This window comes from Nesoenas mayeri (genome assembly GCF_963082525.1).
Source record: "Nesoenas mayeri genome assembly, chromosome: 37".
Lineage (NCBI taxonomy): Eukaryota > Metazoa > Chordata > Aves > Columbiformes > Columbidae > Nesoenas > Nesoenas mayeri.
The window spans coordinates 342,659-358,455 of NC_137578.1; the positions used below are offsets into that span (position 1 = coordinate 342,659).

Consider the following 15,797-nt stretch of genomic DNA (forward strand, 5'->3'; position numbering starts at 1 on the left):
GCGGGGCGATCTGCCTGCTCCGCCCTCCCGCGCCGTCACGTGACGCCGGCGGCGGTCTCGCGAGAGCGGCGGGAGCGGCGGCGCATCAAGATGGCGGCGCCGGGGACGGAGGAGGCGGCGGCGACCGGGCCGGGGCAGGTACGGACGGGACCGGGGACAACGGGGACATCGGAGCCGGGGGAACAGCAGCAGAGCCCCGGCCGGTGACTCTACTGAGCGTCCCGGTTCCTCCTCCCCGTAGGTGACGAGCAACGGCAGCGCCGGTGGTAGCGGCGAAGCGGCGGCGGCCGAGACGCAGCGGCAACAACCGGCGCCCAACGCCTGGCAGGTCATCAAGGGGGTTCTTTTCAGGTGAGCTCCCCGGTTTTCTCCATCCCGGGGTCCCTGTGGGGTCCCGGGGCTCGTTCCCCCCGTTCCGGGGTCCCTGTGGGGTTCTGGGGCTCGTCCCCCATCATTGCGAGGGGTCCTGGGGTTCGTCCCCCCCATCGTGGGGTCCCCATGGGGTCCTGGGGCTTGTCCCCCCTATCGTGGGGTCCCTGTGGGGTCCTGGGGCTTGTCCCCTCCATTGTGGGGTCCCCATGGGGTCTTGGGGCTCATCCCCCCCATCCCGGGGTCCCCTTGGGGTCCTGGGGCTCATCCCCCCTATCCTGTGGGGTCCTAGGGCTCATCCCCCCCATTTCAGGGTCCCTATGGGGTCCTGGGGCTCGTTCCCCCCATTGCGAGGGGTCCTGGGGTTCGTCCCCCCCATCGTGGGGTCCCCATGGGGTCCTGGGGCTCGTCCCCCCCATTACGAGGGGTCCTGGGGTTTGTCCCCTCCATTGTGTGGTCCCCATGGGGTCTTGGGGCTCATCCCCCCCATCCCGGGGTCCCCTTGGGGTCCTGGGGCTCATCCCCCCTATCCTGTGGGGTCCTAGGGCTCATCCCCCCCATTTCAGGGTCCCTATGGGGTCCTGGGGCTCGTTCCCCCCATTGTGAGGGGTCCTGGGGTTCGTCCCCCCCATCGTGGGGTCCCCATGGGGTCCTGGGGCTCGTCCCCCCCATTACGAGGGGTCCTGGGGTTTGTCCCCTCCATTGTGGGGTGCCCATGGGGTCCTGGGGCTCGTCCCCCCCATTGTGGGGTCCCCGTGGGGTCCTGGGGCTCATCCCCCCTATCCTGTGGGGTCCCAGGGCTCATCCCCCCTATTCCGGGGTCCCCGTGGGGTCCTGGGGCTCGTCCTCCTCATCATGGGTTCCCCATGGGGTCCTGGGGTTCTTCCCCCTCATTGTGGGGTCCCCATGGGGTCCTGGGGTTCATGCCCCTCATTGTGGGGTCCCCATGGGGTCTTGGGGCTCATCCCCCCCATCCCAGGGTCCCCTTGGGGTCCCAGGGCTCATCCCCCCTATTCTGGGGTCCCCATGGGGTTCTGGGGCTTGTCCCCCCCATTGGGGGGTCCCCATGGGGGTCCTGGGGCTCATCCCCCTCATTGTGGGGTCCCTATCCCCCTCATTGTGGGGTCCCCTATCCCCCTCATTGTGGGGTCCCCGTGGGGTCCCGGGGCTCATCCCCCTCATTGTGGGGTCCCTATCCCCCTCATTGTGGGGTCCCCGTGGGGTCCTGGGGCTCATTCCCCTCATTGTGGGGTCCCCATTTCCCCTCATTGTGGGGTCCCCCATGGGGTCCCGGGACTCATCCCCTTCGTTGTGGGGTCCCCATCCCCTTCATTGTGGGATCCCCATGGGGTCCTGGGGCTCATCCCCCCTTTGTGGTGTCCCCATGGGCTCCTGGGGCTCATCCCCTCCATTGCGGTGAATCCCAGACCTCGTCCCCCCCCTCTCCCCACGTTTTTGGGGTCCCATCCCAGGGGCAAGTTGGGACACCCCCAAACCCCATCCCAAAACAGGGGCTGAAAAAGCCCTATTTCTACCCAAAAAGCAACTCCTCCTCTTCCTCCCCCCAGGATCTTCATCATCTGGGCCATCAGCAGCTGGTTCCGCCGCGGGCCGGCACCGCAGGACCCCGGCAGTGCCGGGGGGGCCCCGCGAGCCCCCAGCCGCAACCTCTTCCCCAAGGACACCCTCATGGTAACACCAGATCACCCAAATCCACCCAAATCCCCAATTTCTGCAGCTCGTTCCGCTCACCAACACCCCCCTACGTATCTATACATCCCCCCTATGTATCTATATGTCCCCCCCCCTCCAGGATCTTTACGTTTACATCTCGGAGCACGAGCACTTTACGGATTTCAACCTCAGCTCCGCGCTGTTCTGGCAGAAGCGCGACCTGGTCTATGGCGACTGGACCAGCGGCGAGAACGCCGACGGCTGCTACGAACACTACGGGGAGGTCAATATATCCCAGGTGGGGGCTCATTCTTTTAGTGGGGGGGTGTATTTTTAGGGTGGGGGTCGTCGTTAAGCGCCTCGTTATTGCAGAGCGTGCAGCAGAACGGCTCCATCTACATCCACGTCTACTTCACCAAGAGCGGCTTCCACCCCGACCCGCGCCAGAAGAACCTTTACCGGCGCCTCGCCACCGTGCACACCTCGAGAAGTACGGCGTGTCCCCCCCCGACCCCAAATTAGGGCAAAATGAATCCCCCCCCCCAACTTGGTTTGCCCCCCCCAAGTTGGTTCCCCCCCCCCACCCCCCCCAAGTTGGTTGCCCCCCCCCCCCCCACCCCCCCAAGTTGGTTCCCCCCTCCCCACTTGGTTCCCCCCCCTCCCCACCCACTTGGTTCCCCCCCCCCTCCCCCCAACTTGGTGTGTGTCCCCCCCCCCCAACTTGGTGTGTGTCCCCCCCCCCCCAACTTGGTGTGTGTGTCCCCCCCCCCCCAACTTGGTGTGTGTGTCCCCCCCCCCCCAACTTGGTGTGTGTCCGTCCCCCCCCCAACTTGGTGTGTGTCCGTCCCCCCCCCCAACTTGGTGTGTGTCCGTCCCCCCCCCCAACTTGGTGTGTGTCCGTCCCCCCCCCCAACTTGGTGTGTGTCCGTCCCCCCCCCCAACTTGGTGTGTGTCCGTCCCCCCCCCCCAACTTGGTGTGTGTCCGTCCCCCCCCCCCAACTTGGTGTGTGTCCGTCCCCCCCCCCAACTTGGTGTGTGTCCGTCCCCCCCCCCAACTTGGTTCCCCCCCCCCAAACTTGATTCCCCCCCTCCCCCCCCAACTTGGTTCCCCCCCCCCCTCCTTGGTTCCCCCCCCCCTCCTTGGTTCCCCCCCCCCTCCTTGGTTCCCCCCCCCCTCCTTGGTTCCCCCCCCCACTCCTTGGTTCCCCCCCCCACTCCTTGGTTTCCCCCCCCCCTCCTTGGTTTCCCCCCCCCCCTCCTTGGTTTCCCCCCCCCCTCCTTGGTTTCCCTCCCCCCTCCTTGGTTTCCCCCCCCCCCCCTCCTTGGTTTCCCCCCCCCCCCCCTCCCTGGTTTCCCCCCCCCCCCTCCTTGGTTTCCCCCCCCCCCCTCCTTGGTTTCCCCCCCCCCCCTCCTTGGTTTCCCCCCCCTCTCCTTGGTTCCCCCCCCCCTCTCCTTGGTTCCCCCCCCCCTCTCCTTGGTTCCCCCCCCCCCTCTCCTTGGTTCCCCCCCCCCCTCTCCTTGGTTCCCCCCCCCCCTCTCCTTGGTTCCCCCCCCCTCTCCTTGGTTTCCCCCCCCCCTCCTTGGTTTCCTCCCCGCCCCCCTCCACTGGGTTCCCCCACCCCTTGGTTTCCTCCTCCCTTGTTCCCCCCCCACCTTGTTCGCCCCTCCCCCCTTGGTTCCCCTCCTCCCCCCCCCCCAACTTGGTTTCCCCCCCCCCAACCTGGTTCCCCCGGCTCAGTTCCCTCCCCCATTTTCCTTCCCCCACTTTGGGTTCCCCCCACTTTGGGTTCCACCCCCTTGGTTCCCCCCAGCCCAGATCCCCCCCCATTTGGGTTTATTCCCCCCCAAACCTCCCCATTTCCCTCTGGGATGCACGAGACGATCGGGATCCACCAGATCCCAGGATTCCCCCCCCCAACACCATCTCCTTTCCCCCCCCCGCAGTGATCAACAAATACAAGCGGCGGCGGTTCCAGAAGACCAAGAACCTTTCTGACGGGGGAGACGGAGGCGGATCCCGAAATGATCAAGGTTTTGGGGCAGGGGGGGCGGTTTGACCCCTTTGTGCTGCCCCCGTGTTTAATGGGGTGACCCATGTTTAATGGGGGGACCCCAGGTGGGACAGAGGGACCCCGGGTGGGACAGACGGACGCCGGTGACGGTTCCGGTGCCGTTCCCGTTGCAGCGCGCGGAGGATTTTGGCCCCGTGGAGTGATCTCGCATTGGCACCCCAACCTGACCATCAACATGGTGGACGACCACACGCCGTGGGTGAAGGGCAGCGTCCCGCCCCCCCTGGACCAGTGTAAGGACTGGGAGGCACTGGGATGCACTGGAATTCACTAGGATGCACTATATCATACTGGGGTGCACTACGCACGGGGTGCACTAGGACACTCTAGAATGCTGGGATGTACTGGGACACACTAGTACACACTGGGATGTACTGGGACGCACTGGGTTGCATTGGGATGCGCTAGGGCAATTTGGGACGCACTGGGACACTCTAGGATACTGGGATGTACTGGGACGCACTGGGACGCACTAGGACGCTATAGGACACGGGGACGCACTGGGATGCTCTGGATTGCACTAGGTCATGGTGGGACGCACTGGGATGCACTGGGACACTCTAGGGCACTGGGTTGCATTGGGATGCACTAGGTCACACTGGGACGCACTAGGACACTCTAGGATACTGGGATGTACTGGGAGGCACTAGGACACTATAGGACACTGGGAGGCACTGGGATGCACTGGGACGCACTAGGTCACATTGAGAAGCGTTAGGTCACACTGGGATGCACTAGGACATTCTAGGACACTGGGATGTACTGGGATGCGCTAGGTCAATTTGGGACGCACTGGGACACTCTAGGATACTGGGATGTACTGGGATGCACTGGGACGCGCTGAGTCGCACTAGGACGCTATAGGACACTGGGACGCACTGGGATTCACTGGGATGCACTAGGTTGCACTAGGTCATGGTGGGACGCACTGGGATGTACTGGGACGCACTGGGACACTCTAGGACACTGTGTTGCATTGGGATGCACTAGGACACTCTAGGATACTGGGATGCACTGGGATTCACTGGGACGCACTAGGACACTCTAGGGCACTGGGAGGCACTGGGTCATACTGGGACGCTCTAGGACACTAGAATGCACTGGGACGCACTGGGATGTACTGGGACGCGCTAGGACACTCTAGGACACTGGGAGGCACTGGGATCCATTGGGATGCACTAGGTTGCACTGTATCCCACTGGGACACACTGGGTCGCACTGTATCCCACTGGGATGCACTGGGTCGCACTGTATCCCACTGGAACGCACTGGGATCCGTTTGGATGCGCTAGTTCATACTGTATCGCACTGGGATGCACTGGGACACACTGGGATCCATTGGGATGCACTAGGTTGCACTTGTATCCCACTGGGATGCACTGGGTTGCACTGCATCCATTGGGATGCACTGGGACACACTGGGATGCACTGGGATCCATTGAGATGCACAAGGTTGCACTGTATCCCACTGGGACACACTGGGTCACACTGAGATCCATTGAGACGCACTAGGTCGCACTTGTATCCCACTGGGACACACTAGGTCACACCAGGACTCACTGGGATCCATTGGGACGCACTGGATCACACTGGGACGCCCTGGGATCCATTGGGACGCACTGGATCGCACTGCGACCCCTCTTAGTGCCCCCAGGGGCTACTTTGGGTCTCCTGCAGCCAACAGGGGCTCATTTCCCCGTCACCCCCTCTCTTTCCACCCCCCCAGACGTGAAGTTCGACGCCATCAGCGGCGACTACTACCCCATCCTGTACTTCAACGACTACTGGAACCTGCAGAAGGACTATTTCCCCATCAACGAGTCGCTGCGGCGCCTGCCCTTCCGTCTGTCCTTCTGTCCGCTGTCCCTCTGGCGCTGGCAGCTCTACGCCGCCCAGAGCTCCCGCTCGCCGTGGAACTTCCTGGGCGAGGACCTGTACGAACAGTCGGACGAGGAGCAGGACTCGGTCAAGGTGGGAGACGCTCGTTAAGCGCCTGGTTAATTAACGGGGGGGTGCACAGGTAGATGAGTAGTTTGGGGGCTCTTTGGTTCGCATCCTGTTCGGTGCCTGGATAACCACGGTCTAGTTAAACCCTTGTGTTCATCAGTGTCCAGATCGCCCCTAGTTTAATTAAACCCTTGTGTTCATCAGTGTCCAGATCGCCCCCAGTTTAATTAAACCCTTGTGCTCATCAGTGTCCAGATACCCCCAGTTTAATTAAACCCTCGTCTTCCTCAGTGTCCAGATCCCCCCCAGATCCTCCCAGTTTGCCCCAGTTTAATTAAACCATCGTCTTCCTTAGTGCCCAGATCCCCCCCAGTTTAATTAAACCCTTGTCCTATTCGCTGCCCATAACCGCCTGGATCACCCAGATCATCCCAGTTTAATTAAACCCTTGTCCTCCTCAGTGTCCAGATCCCTCCAAATCCTCCCAGTTTGCCCCAGTTTGATTAAACCATCGTCTTCCTTAGTGCCCAGATCCGCCCAGTTTAATTAAACCCTCATGCTCATCAGTGTCCAGATCGCCCCCAGTTTAATTAAACCCTCCTCCTCCTCGGTGTCCAGATCACCCCCAGTTTAATTAAACCCTCGTCCTCCTCGGTGTCCAGATCACCCCCAGTTTAATTAAACCCTCGTCTTCCTCAGTGCCCAGATCCCCCCCAGTTTAATTAAACCCTTGTCCTATTCGCTGCCCATAACCGCCTGGATCACCCAGATCATCCCAGTTTAATTAAACCCTTGTCTTCCTCAGTGCTCTGATCACCCCAGTTTAATTAAACCCTCGTGCTCATCAGTGCCCAGATCCCCCCCAGTTTAATTAAACCCTTGTCCTATTCGCTGCCCATAACCACCTGGATCACCCAGATCATCCCAGTTTAATTAAACTCTCCCAGTTTGCCCCAGTTTAATTAAACCCTCGTCTTCCTCATTGCCCAGATCCTCCCAGTTTGCCCCAGTTTAATTAAACCCTCGACCTCCTCAGTGCCCAGATCCCTCCCAATCCTCCCAGTTTGCCCCAGTTTAATTAAACCCTCCTCGGTGTCCAGATCCCCCCAGTTTAATTAAACCCTCGTCCTCCTCAGTGTCCAGATCCCTCCCAGTTTGCCCCAGTTTAATTAAACCCTCATCTTCCTCAGTGCCCAGATCCCCCCCAGTATAATTAAACCCTCGTCTTCCTCAGTGCCCAGATCCCCCCTAGTTTAATTAAACCCTTGTGCTCATCAGTGTCCAGATCACCCCCAGTTTAATTAAACCCTCGTCTTCCTCAGTGTCCAGATCACCCCCAGTTTAATTAAACCCTCGTCCTCATCAGTGCCCAGATCCCCCCCAGTTTAATTAAACCCTCGTGCTCATCAGTGCCCAGATCCCCCCCAGTTTAATTAAACCCTCGTGCTCATCAGTGTCCAGATCACCCCAGTTTAATTAAACACTCGTGCTCATCAGTGTCCAGATCCCCCCAGTTTAATTAAACCCTCGTCCTATTCGCTGCCCATAACCGCCTGGATCACCCAGATCATCCCAGTTTAATTAAACTCTCCTAGTTTGCCCCAGTTTAATTAAACCCTCGTCTTCCTCAGTGTCCAGATCCCTCCAGATCCTCCCAGTTTGCCCCAGTTTAATTAAACCCTCGACCTCCTCAGTGCCCAGATCCCTCCCAATCCTCCCAGTTTGCCCCAGTTTAATTAAACCCTCCTCGGTGTCCAGATCCCCCCAGTTTATTAAACCCTCATCCTCCTCGGTGCCTGTAACCCGAATCCTCCCAGTTCGCCCCAGTCTGGACCAGTTTATCGTTCGCAGGTCGCGCTTCTGGAGACCAACCCCTACCTACTGGCGCTCACCATCATAGTCTCCATCATCCACAGCATCTTTGAGTTCTTGGCCTTCAAAAACGGTGAGTTGGGGGACACGGAGCGGGTCGGACGTGACCTTAAACGCATCCCATGTCGCCCCATCCTGTCTGCGTCGTCAATTTGAGGGCGGAAAGCCGGAAAACGCGCGTTTTCTTGTGCTTTTGTCACCGCGTGGTGACATTTAGCGTCCCCGTCCCTACAGACATCCAGTTCTGGAACAGCCGGCAGTCACTGGAGGGTCTGTCCGTCCGCTCCGTGTTCTTCGGCGTCTTCCAATCGCTCGTCGTCCTCCTTTATATCCTGGACAACGAAACCAACTTCGTGGTGCAGGTCAGCGTGTTTATTGGGCTGCTCATTGACATATGGAAGATCACCAAGGTCATGGATGTCCGGGTGAGTGATGGTGACACGTAAAGTGGGGGCCGTGGGGTCCCCGTTTCCACTCGGTGACGCTTTTCCCCCCATCTGGTGGCAGCTGGACCGCGAGAACAAAGTGGCCGGAGTGTTTCCGCGCGTCACCTTCAATGATAAGTCGACCTACATTGAGTCTTCCACCAAGGTGTACGATGATGTGAGTGGTGGGGCTGGGGACGTCGTGGTGGCACCAGGGACGTTGTGGTGGGGCTGGGGACATCGTGGTGGCATCAAGGACGTGGTGGTGGCATCAAGGACATCGTGGGGGGACCCAGGATGTGGTGGTGGCACCAAGGACATTGTGGTGGGGCTGGGGACATGGGGGACTCAGGATGTGGTGGTGGGGCTGGGGACATTACGGTGGCACCAAGGACATTGTGGTGGCACCAAGGACATCGTGGTGGGGCTGGGGACAATATGGGAGGACCCAGGACATTGTGGTGGGGCTGGGACGTTGTGGTGACACCAAGGACATCGTGGTGGGGCTGGGGATGTCGTGGTGGCACCAAGGACATCGTGGTGGGGCTGGGGACATCGTGGGGGGACCCAGGATGTGATGGTGGGGTTGGGGACATTATGGTGGCACCAAGGACATCGTGGTGGGGCTGGGGACATAGTAGGGGGACCCAGGACGTGGTGGTGGCACCAAGGACATTGTGGTGGCACCAAGGACATCGTGGTGGGGCTGGGGACATAGTGGGGGGACCCAGGATGTGGTGGTGGGGCTGGGGACATTGTGGTGGCACCAAGGACATTGTGGTGGGGCTGGGGACATAGTGGGATGGCCAGGAACATCACGGTGGCACCAAGGACATTGTGGTGGTGGCACCAAGGACATTGTGGTGGTGGCACCAAGGACATTGTGGTGGTGGCACCAAGGACATTGTAGTGGGGCTGGGGATGTGGTGGTGGCACCAGGGACATCATGGTGGCACCAAGGACATCATGATGGGGCCAGGAACATCATGGGGGGACCCAGGACGTGGTGGTGGCACCAAGGACATGGTGGTGGCACCAAGGACATCGTGGGGGGACCCAGGACATTGTGGTGGCACCAAGGACATTGTGGTGGCACCGGGGACATAGTGGGGGGACCCAGGATGTGGTGGTGGGGTTGGGGACATCGTGGTGGCACCAAGGACATCGTGGTGGGGCTGGGGATGTCGTGGTGGCATCAAGGACGTGGTGGTGGCATCAAGGACATTGTGGTGGTGGCATCAAGGACATTGTGGTGGTGGCATCAAGGACGTTGTGGTGGTGGCATCAAGGACGTTGTGGTGGTGGCATCAAGGACGTTGTGGTGGTGGCATCAAGGACATTGTGGTGGGGCTGGTGACATAGTGGGATGGCCAGGAACATCATGGTGGCACCAAGGACATTGTGGTGGTGGCACCAAGGACATTGTGGTGGTGGCACCAAGGACATTGTGGTGGGGCTGGGGACATAGTGGGATGGCCAGGGACATTGTGGTGGCACCAAGGACATTGTGGTGGCACCAAGGACATTGTGGTGGCACCAAGGACATTGTGGGATGGCCAGGAACATTGTGGTGGCACCAAGGACATTGTGGTGGTGGCACCAAGGACATTGTGGTGGTGGCACCAAGGACATAGTGGGATGGCCAGGAACATTGTAGTGGCACCAAGGACATTGTGGTGGTGGCACCAAGGACATTGTGGTGGTGGCACCAAGGACATTGTGGTGGTGGCACCAAGGACATAGTGGGATGGCCAGGAACATCATGGTGGCACCAAGGACATTGTGGTGGCACCAAGGACATTGTGGTGGCACCAAGGACATTGTGGTGGCACCAAGGACATAGTGGGATGGCCAGGAACATTGTGGTGGTGGCACCAAGGACATTGTGGTGGTGGCACCAAGGACATTGTGGTGGTGGCACCAAGGACATTGTGGTGGGGCTGGGGACATAGTGGGATGGCCAGGAACATTGTAGTGGCACCAAGGACATTGTGGTGGTGGCATCAAGGACATTGTGGTGGGGCTGGTGACATAGGGAGATGACCAGGAACATCATGGTGGCACCAAGGACGTGGTGGTGGCACCAAGGACATCGTGGTGGCGCCGGGGACATCATCATGGGGCTGAATCCAGCTCTACCAACTCCCGAGTGTTTCCTGGGGACACGGGCGGTGGCACCGACCAATGTCCCTGTCCCCATTGATCTGTATTGTGTCCCCCCCGCATCCAGATGGCATTCCGGTACCTGTCGTGGATCCTGTTCCCCCTGTTGGGCTGTTACGCCGTGTACAGCCTGTTGTACCTGGAACACAAGGGCTGGTACTCCTGGGTGCTCAGCATGCTCTACGGCTTCCTCCTCACCTTCGGTGGGTACCAAACACTCCCCATAACCCCCCCAGAATCCCCATAACCCCCCCAGAATCCCCACACCCCCCCAAAATCCCCATACACCCCCCAAATCCACCCCACACCCTCCAACCCACCCACACCGCGATGAAGACGTAGGCGGTCGCACCCCATGCCGCAGCATCTCTATGGTGGAACATGGGGGTGTCTCACCACCCCGGCACAGCTTCGTTAAGCTAACGAGGGTGTCATTGCCCCCCCCCGCACAGGGTTCATCACCATGACCCCCCAGTTGTTCATTAATTACAAGCTGAAGTCGGTGGCTCACCTGCCGTGGCGCATGTTGACCTACAAGGCGCTCAACACCTTCATCGACGACCTCTTCGCCTTCGTCATCAGGATGCCCATGATGTATAGGATAGGATGCCTGCGTGATGGTATGGGGGGACCCTGGACATTGGAGGGTGCCCTGGATTTGGGGGGGTGCCCTGGATTTGTGGGGGGGACCATGGAGGTGAGAAAGTGACCATGGAGGTGAGAGGGTGACCATGGAGCTATGGGGGTGACCCTGGAGCTATGGGGGCTTTGTCATCGTGATGCCCATGATGTACAGGGGGGTCCTGGGTGATATGGGGGTGCCCTGGACTTGTTGGGGGGACCCTGGACTTGTTGGGGGGACCCTGGATTTGGGGGGGGAACCCTGAAGTTCTGGGGGTGACCATGGAGCTATGGGGGTGACCATGGAGCTATGGGGGTGACCATGGAGCTATGGGGGCTTTGTCATGAGGATGCCCATGATGTACAGGGGGGTCCTGGGTGATATGGGGGTGCCCTGGACTTGTTGGGGGGACCCTGGATTTGTGGGGGTGACCCTGGACTTGGAGGGGCACCCTGAAGCTCTGGGAGGACCATGGAGGTGAGAAGGTGACCATGGAGCTATGGGGGTGACCATGGAGCTATGGGGGCGTTGTCATGAGGATGCCCATGATGTACAGGGGGGTCCTGGGTGATATGGGGGGACCCTGGACTTGTTGGGGGGACCCTGGATTTGGGGGGGCACCCTGAAGCTCTGGGTGGACCATGGAGGTGAGAAGGTGACCATGGAGCTATGGGGGTGACCATGGAGCTATGGGGGTGACCATGGAGCTATGGGGGCTTTGTCATCATGATGCCCATGGTGTACAGGGGGGTCCTGAGTGATATGGGGGTGCCCTGGACTTGTTGGGGGGATCCTGGACTTGTTGGGGGGACCCTGGATTTGGAGGGTGACCCCTGAAGTTCTGGGGGTGACCATGGAGCTATGGGGGTGACCATGGAGCTATGGGGGTGACCATGGAGCTATGGGGGCTTTGTCATCATGATGCCCATGGTGTACAGGGGGGTCCTGGGTGATATGGGGGTGCCCTGGATTTGTTGGGGGGACCTTGGATTTGTTGGGGGGACCCTGGATTTGGGGGGGGAACCCTGAAGTGCTGGGGGTGACCATGGAGCTATGGGGGTGACCCTGGAGCTATGGGGGCTTTGTCATCATGATGCCCATGATGTACAGGGGGGTCCTGGGTGATATGGGGGTGCCCTGGACTTGTGGGGTGGACCCTGGACTTGTGGGGGGGACCCTGGAGCTCTGGGGGTGACCATGGAGGTGAGAGGGTGACCATGGAGCTATGGAGGTGACCATGGAGCTATGGGGGCTTTGTCATGAGGATGCCCATGATGTACAGGGGGGTCCTGGGTGATATGGGGGTGCCCTGGACTTGTGGGGGGGACCCTGGACTTGGAGGGGCACCCTGAAGCTCTGGGGGTGACCATGGAGGTGACAAGGTGACCATGGAGCTATGGGGGTGACCATGGAGCTATGGGGGCGTTGTCATGAGGATGCCCATGATGTACAGGGGGGTCCTGGGTGATATGGGGGGACCCTGGACTTGTTGGGGGGACCCTGGACTTGTTGGGGGGACCCTGGATTTGGGGGGGCACCCTGAAGCTCTGGGTGGACCATGGAGCTATGGGGGTGACCATGGAGCTATGGGGGTGACCATGGAGCTATGGGGGTGACCATGGAGCTGTAGGGGCTTTGTCATCATGATGCCCATGATGTACAGGGGGGTCCTGGGTGATATGGGGGTGCCCTGGACTTGTGGGGTGGACCCTGGACTTGTGGGGTGGACCCTGGACTTGTGGGGGGGACCCTGGAGCTCTGGGGGTGACCATGGAGGTGAGAGGGTGACCATGGAGCTATGGAGGTGACCATGGAGCTATGGGGGCTTTGTCATCATGATGCCCATGATGTACAGGGGGGTCCTGGGCATTATAGGGGGACCCTGGAGCTCTGGGGCATCCCCAGGACCCCCTCCCAAATCTGGAGGTGCCCCTGGGGCTCTGGGGGGGCTTGGGGACCCCTCCCAAATCTGGGGGTGACTCTGGGGGTTTTGGGGACCCCTCCCAAATCTAGGGGTGACTCTATGGCTCTGGGGGGGTTTGGGGACCCCTCCCAAATCTGGGGGTGACTCTATGTCTCTGGGGGGGTTTGGGACCCCTCCCAAATCTGGGGGTGACTCTATGTCTCTGGGGGGGTTTGGGACCCCTCCCAAATCTGGGGGTGACTCTATGTCTCTGGGGGGGTTTGGGGACCCCTCCCAAATCTAGGGGTGCCTCTGGGGGGGTTTGGGGACCCCGTCCCAAATCTGGGTGTGCCAATATACTCCCACCCTCTATCCCCCTCCCCTTTCTTCCCATTGCCTCCCCAGCTCCACAGGGTCCTGGGGGGTCCCCATCATATCCCCCTCCCCTCCACACAATTCTGGGGGTCCCCCATACCCCCCCCTCACCCCATTTTCCCCCCCCCTAGACGTCGTCTTCTTCATTTACCTCTATCAGCGCTGGATCTACCGGGTCGACCTCACGCGCGTCAACGAATTCGGGCTCAGCGGGGAGGACCAGGTGCCCCCCCGACCCCCCACCACCCCCATAATGGGGGGGGACAAACCCCCAGAGGACAAAAAGAAGGATTAAACCCCCCCAAACCCCCCCCCCCATTTCCCACTTGGTTTGTACCAAACTCCGCCGGGCAGCGCATTGGGGATTGGGGGGGGGGGGGTGTTATGTGCCCCCACCCCCGGGGGTCAGGGGGGGTTTGGGGGGCGGCTGTGCAGCCCCCCTATGGTTTGGGGAGGGGTTTTGCCCCCCCCCATGTGGTTTATTCACATTGTGTCCCCCCCCCCCACCTCTCCGGGTCCCGTCAGCGTTGTTGGCTCCATCCCATTGTGCCGATGTGTAGGACTCAGTGTCGCGGCGTCGCCTCCTCCATAAAGAGCTGATTTCACCCCAAAATGTGGGCCCCCCCGCCTCGTTACCCCCCCCCCATCCCCTTCACCTTATTGCCCCCCCGCCCCTTCTCCCTTTGGGTTGGGGGTCCCTCCTGGTGCTTCTTGTTGGGGGGTCCTGGGGTCCCTCCTATTGGTTCTGGGGGGATGTCCTGGGGTCCCTCTTGATGCTCCTGGGGGGGTCCTGGGGTCCCTCCCCATGGTCCTGGGGGGGTCCCAATCCCTAAGGGGGGGTCCTGGGGGGGTCCCAATGCCTAAGGGGGGGTCCCTCCTGATGCTGCTGGGGGGGTCCCAGGGGTCCCTGCTCATGTTTCTGGGGGGGGCCCTGGGGGTCCCTCCCCATCCCCAGGGGGGTCCCAGGGTCCTGCCCGGTGGTCCTGGGGGGGTCTTGGGGTCCCTCTCGATGCTTCTGGGGGGGTCCTGGGGTCCCTCCTATTGGTTCTGGGGGGTTCCTGAGGTCCCTCTTGATGCTCCTGGGGGGGTCCTGGGGTCCCTCCCCATGGTCCTGGGGGGGATCCCAATCCCTAAGAGTGGGTCCGGGGGGGTCCCTCCCAGTGGTTATGGGGGGTTCCTGGGGTCCCTCTTGATGCTTTTGAGGGGGTCTTGGATCCCTCCCAGTGGTTCTGGGGGGGGTCCCAATCCCCAGGGGGGGTCCTGGGGGTCCCTGCTCATGTTTCTGGGGGGTCTTTGTCTGGGGGGGGGGTCCTGGGGGTCCCTCCCCATCCCCAGGGGGGTCCCTCCCCATCCCAAGGGGGGTCCCAGGGTCCTGCCCGCTGGTCCTGGGGGGGTCTTGGGGTCCCTCCCCATGGTCCTGGGGGGGGTCCCAATCCCTAAGGGGGGGTCCTGGGGGTCTCTCCTGATGCTGCTGGGGGGGTCCTGGTCCCAGAGGGGGTCCCCAGGGGTCCATCCTGGTGTTTCTTGGGGGGGTCCTGGGGTCCCTCCCCATCCCCAGGGGTGTCCCAGGGTCCTGCCCGGTGGTCCTGGGGGGGTCTTGGGTCCCTCTCGATGCTTCTAGGGGGGTCCTGAGGATCCATCCCTGTGGTCCTGGGGGGGGCTTGAGGTCCCTCCCCATGGTCCTGGGCAGGGGGGGGGTCCCAATCCCTAAGGGGGGGTCCTGGGGGTCCCTCCCAGTGGTTATGGGGGGTTCCTGGGGTCCCTCTTGATGCTTTTGGGGGGGTCCTGGATCCCTCCCAGTGGTCCTGATGGGGGGTCCCAATCCCTGGTGGGGGGGGGTGTGTCTCTCCTGGTGGTCCTGGGGGGTTCTTGGGGTCCCTCCTGATGCTGCTGGGGGGGTCCTGGTCCCAGGGGGGTCCCCAGGGGCGGGGGGGGGGTCCTGGCGTCCTTCTTGGTGTTTCTGGGGGGGTCCCAGGGGTCGCGTTTTATGTCCCCGGTGTCACCTCCCCCCCCCCCCATCACGTGGCACCGTCCCCACGCCCCGATGGGCGTGGCCTCTCACTCCCGGCCCCGCCCACCACTGAGAGCGCAGCACGGCGCCTGCGTGAAGGGAGGGGCGGGGCCACGCCTGCGGAGTGACAGAGCGAGCGGCCAATCAGCGCGCAGAGCGGGCGGGTGGGCGTTGCCTCCGCCACGTGGCCACGCCCCTGCACCGCGGGAAGCGGACACGGGGACCGGGAACCGTTCGTGGGCAGGACCGGGGGAGCCCGGAGCCCCGGGAACCGTCCGTGGGGGGGACCGGGGGGTCCCGGAGCCCGGGGAACCGTCCGTGGGGGGGACCGGGGGTCCCGGAGCCCAGGGAACCGTCCATGGGG

At 61.6% G+C, this 15,797-nt stretch overlaps 1 protein-coding gene across 1 annotated transcript; it reads left to right on the top strand.

The window, feature by feature from the left end:
* The first annotated feature begins 39 nt into the window (after window positions 1-39).
* On the top strand, window positions 40-14,015 carry CLPTM1 (CLPTM1 regulator of GABA type A receptor forward trafficking). The gene is given in 16 exon segments (XM_080361713.1): window positions 40-138; window positions 242-351; window positions 1,938-2,061; window positions 2,183-2,341; window positions 2,416-2,533; window positions 3,988-4,034; window positions 4,036-4,074; window positions 4,229-4,253; window positions 4,256-4,348; window positions 5,842-6,086; window positions 7,914-8,007; window positions 8,169-8,359; window positions 8,442-8,537; window positions 10,590-10,725; window positions 10,975-11,142; window positions 13,554-14,015. Coding segments are annotated over 16 exon segments (1,857 nt in total). The 5' UTR covers window positions 40-90; the 3' UTR covers window positions 13,718-14,015.
* Window positions 14,016-15,797: the final 1,782 nt, after the last annotated feature.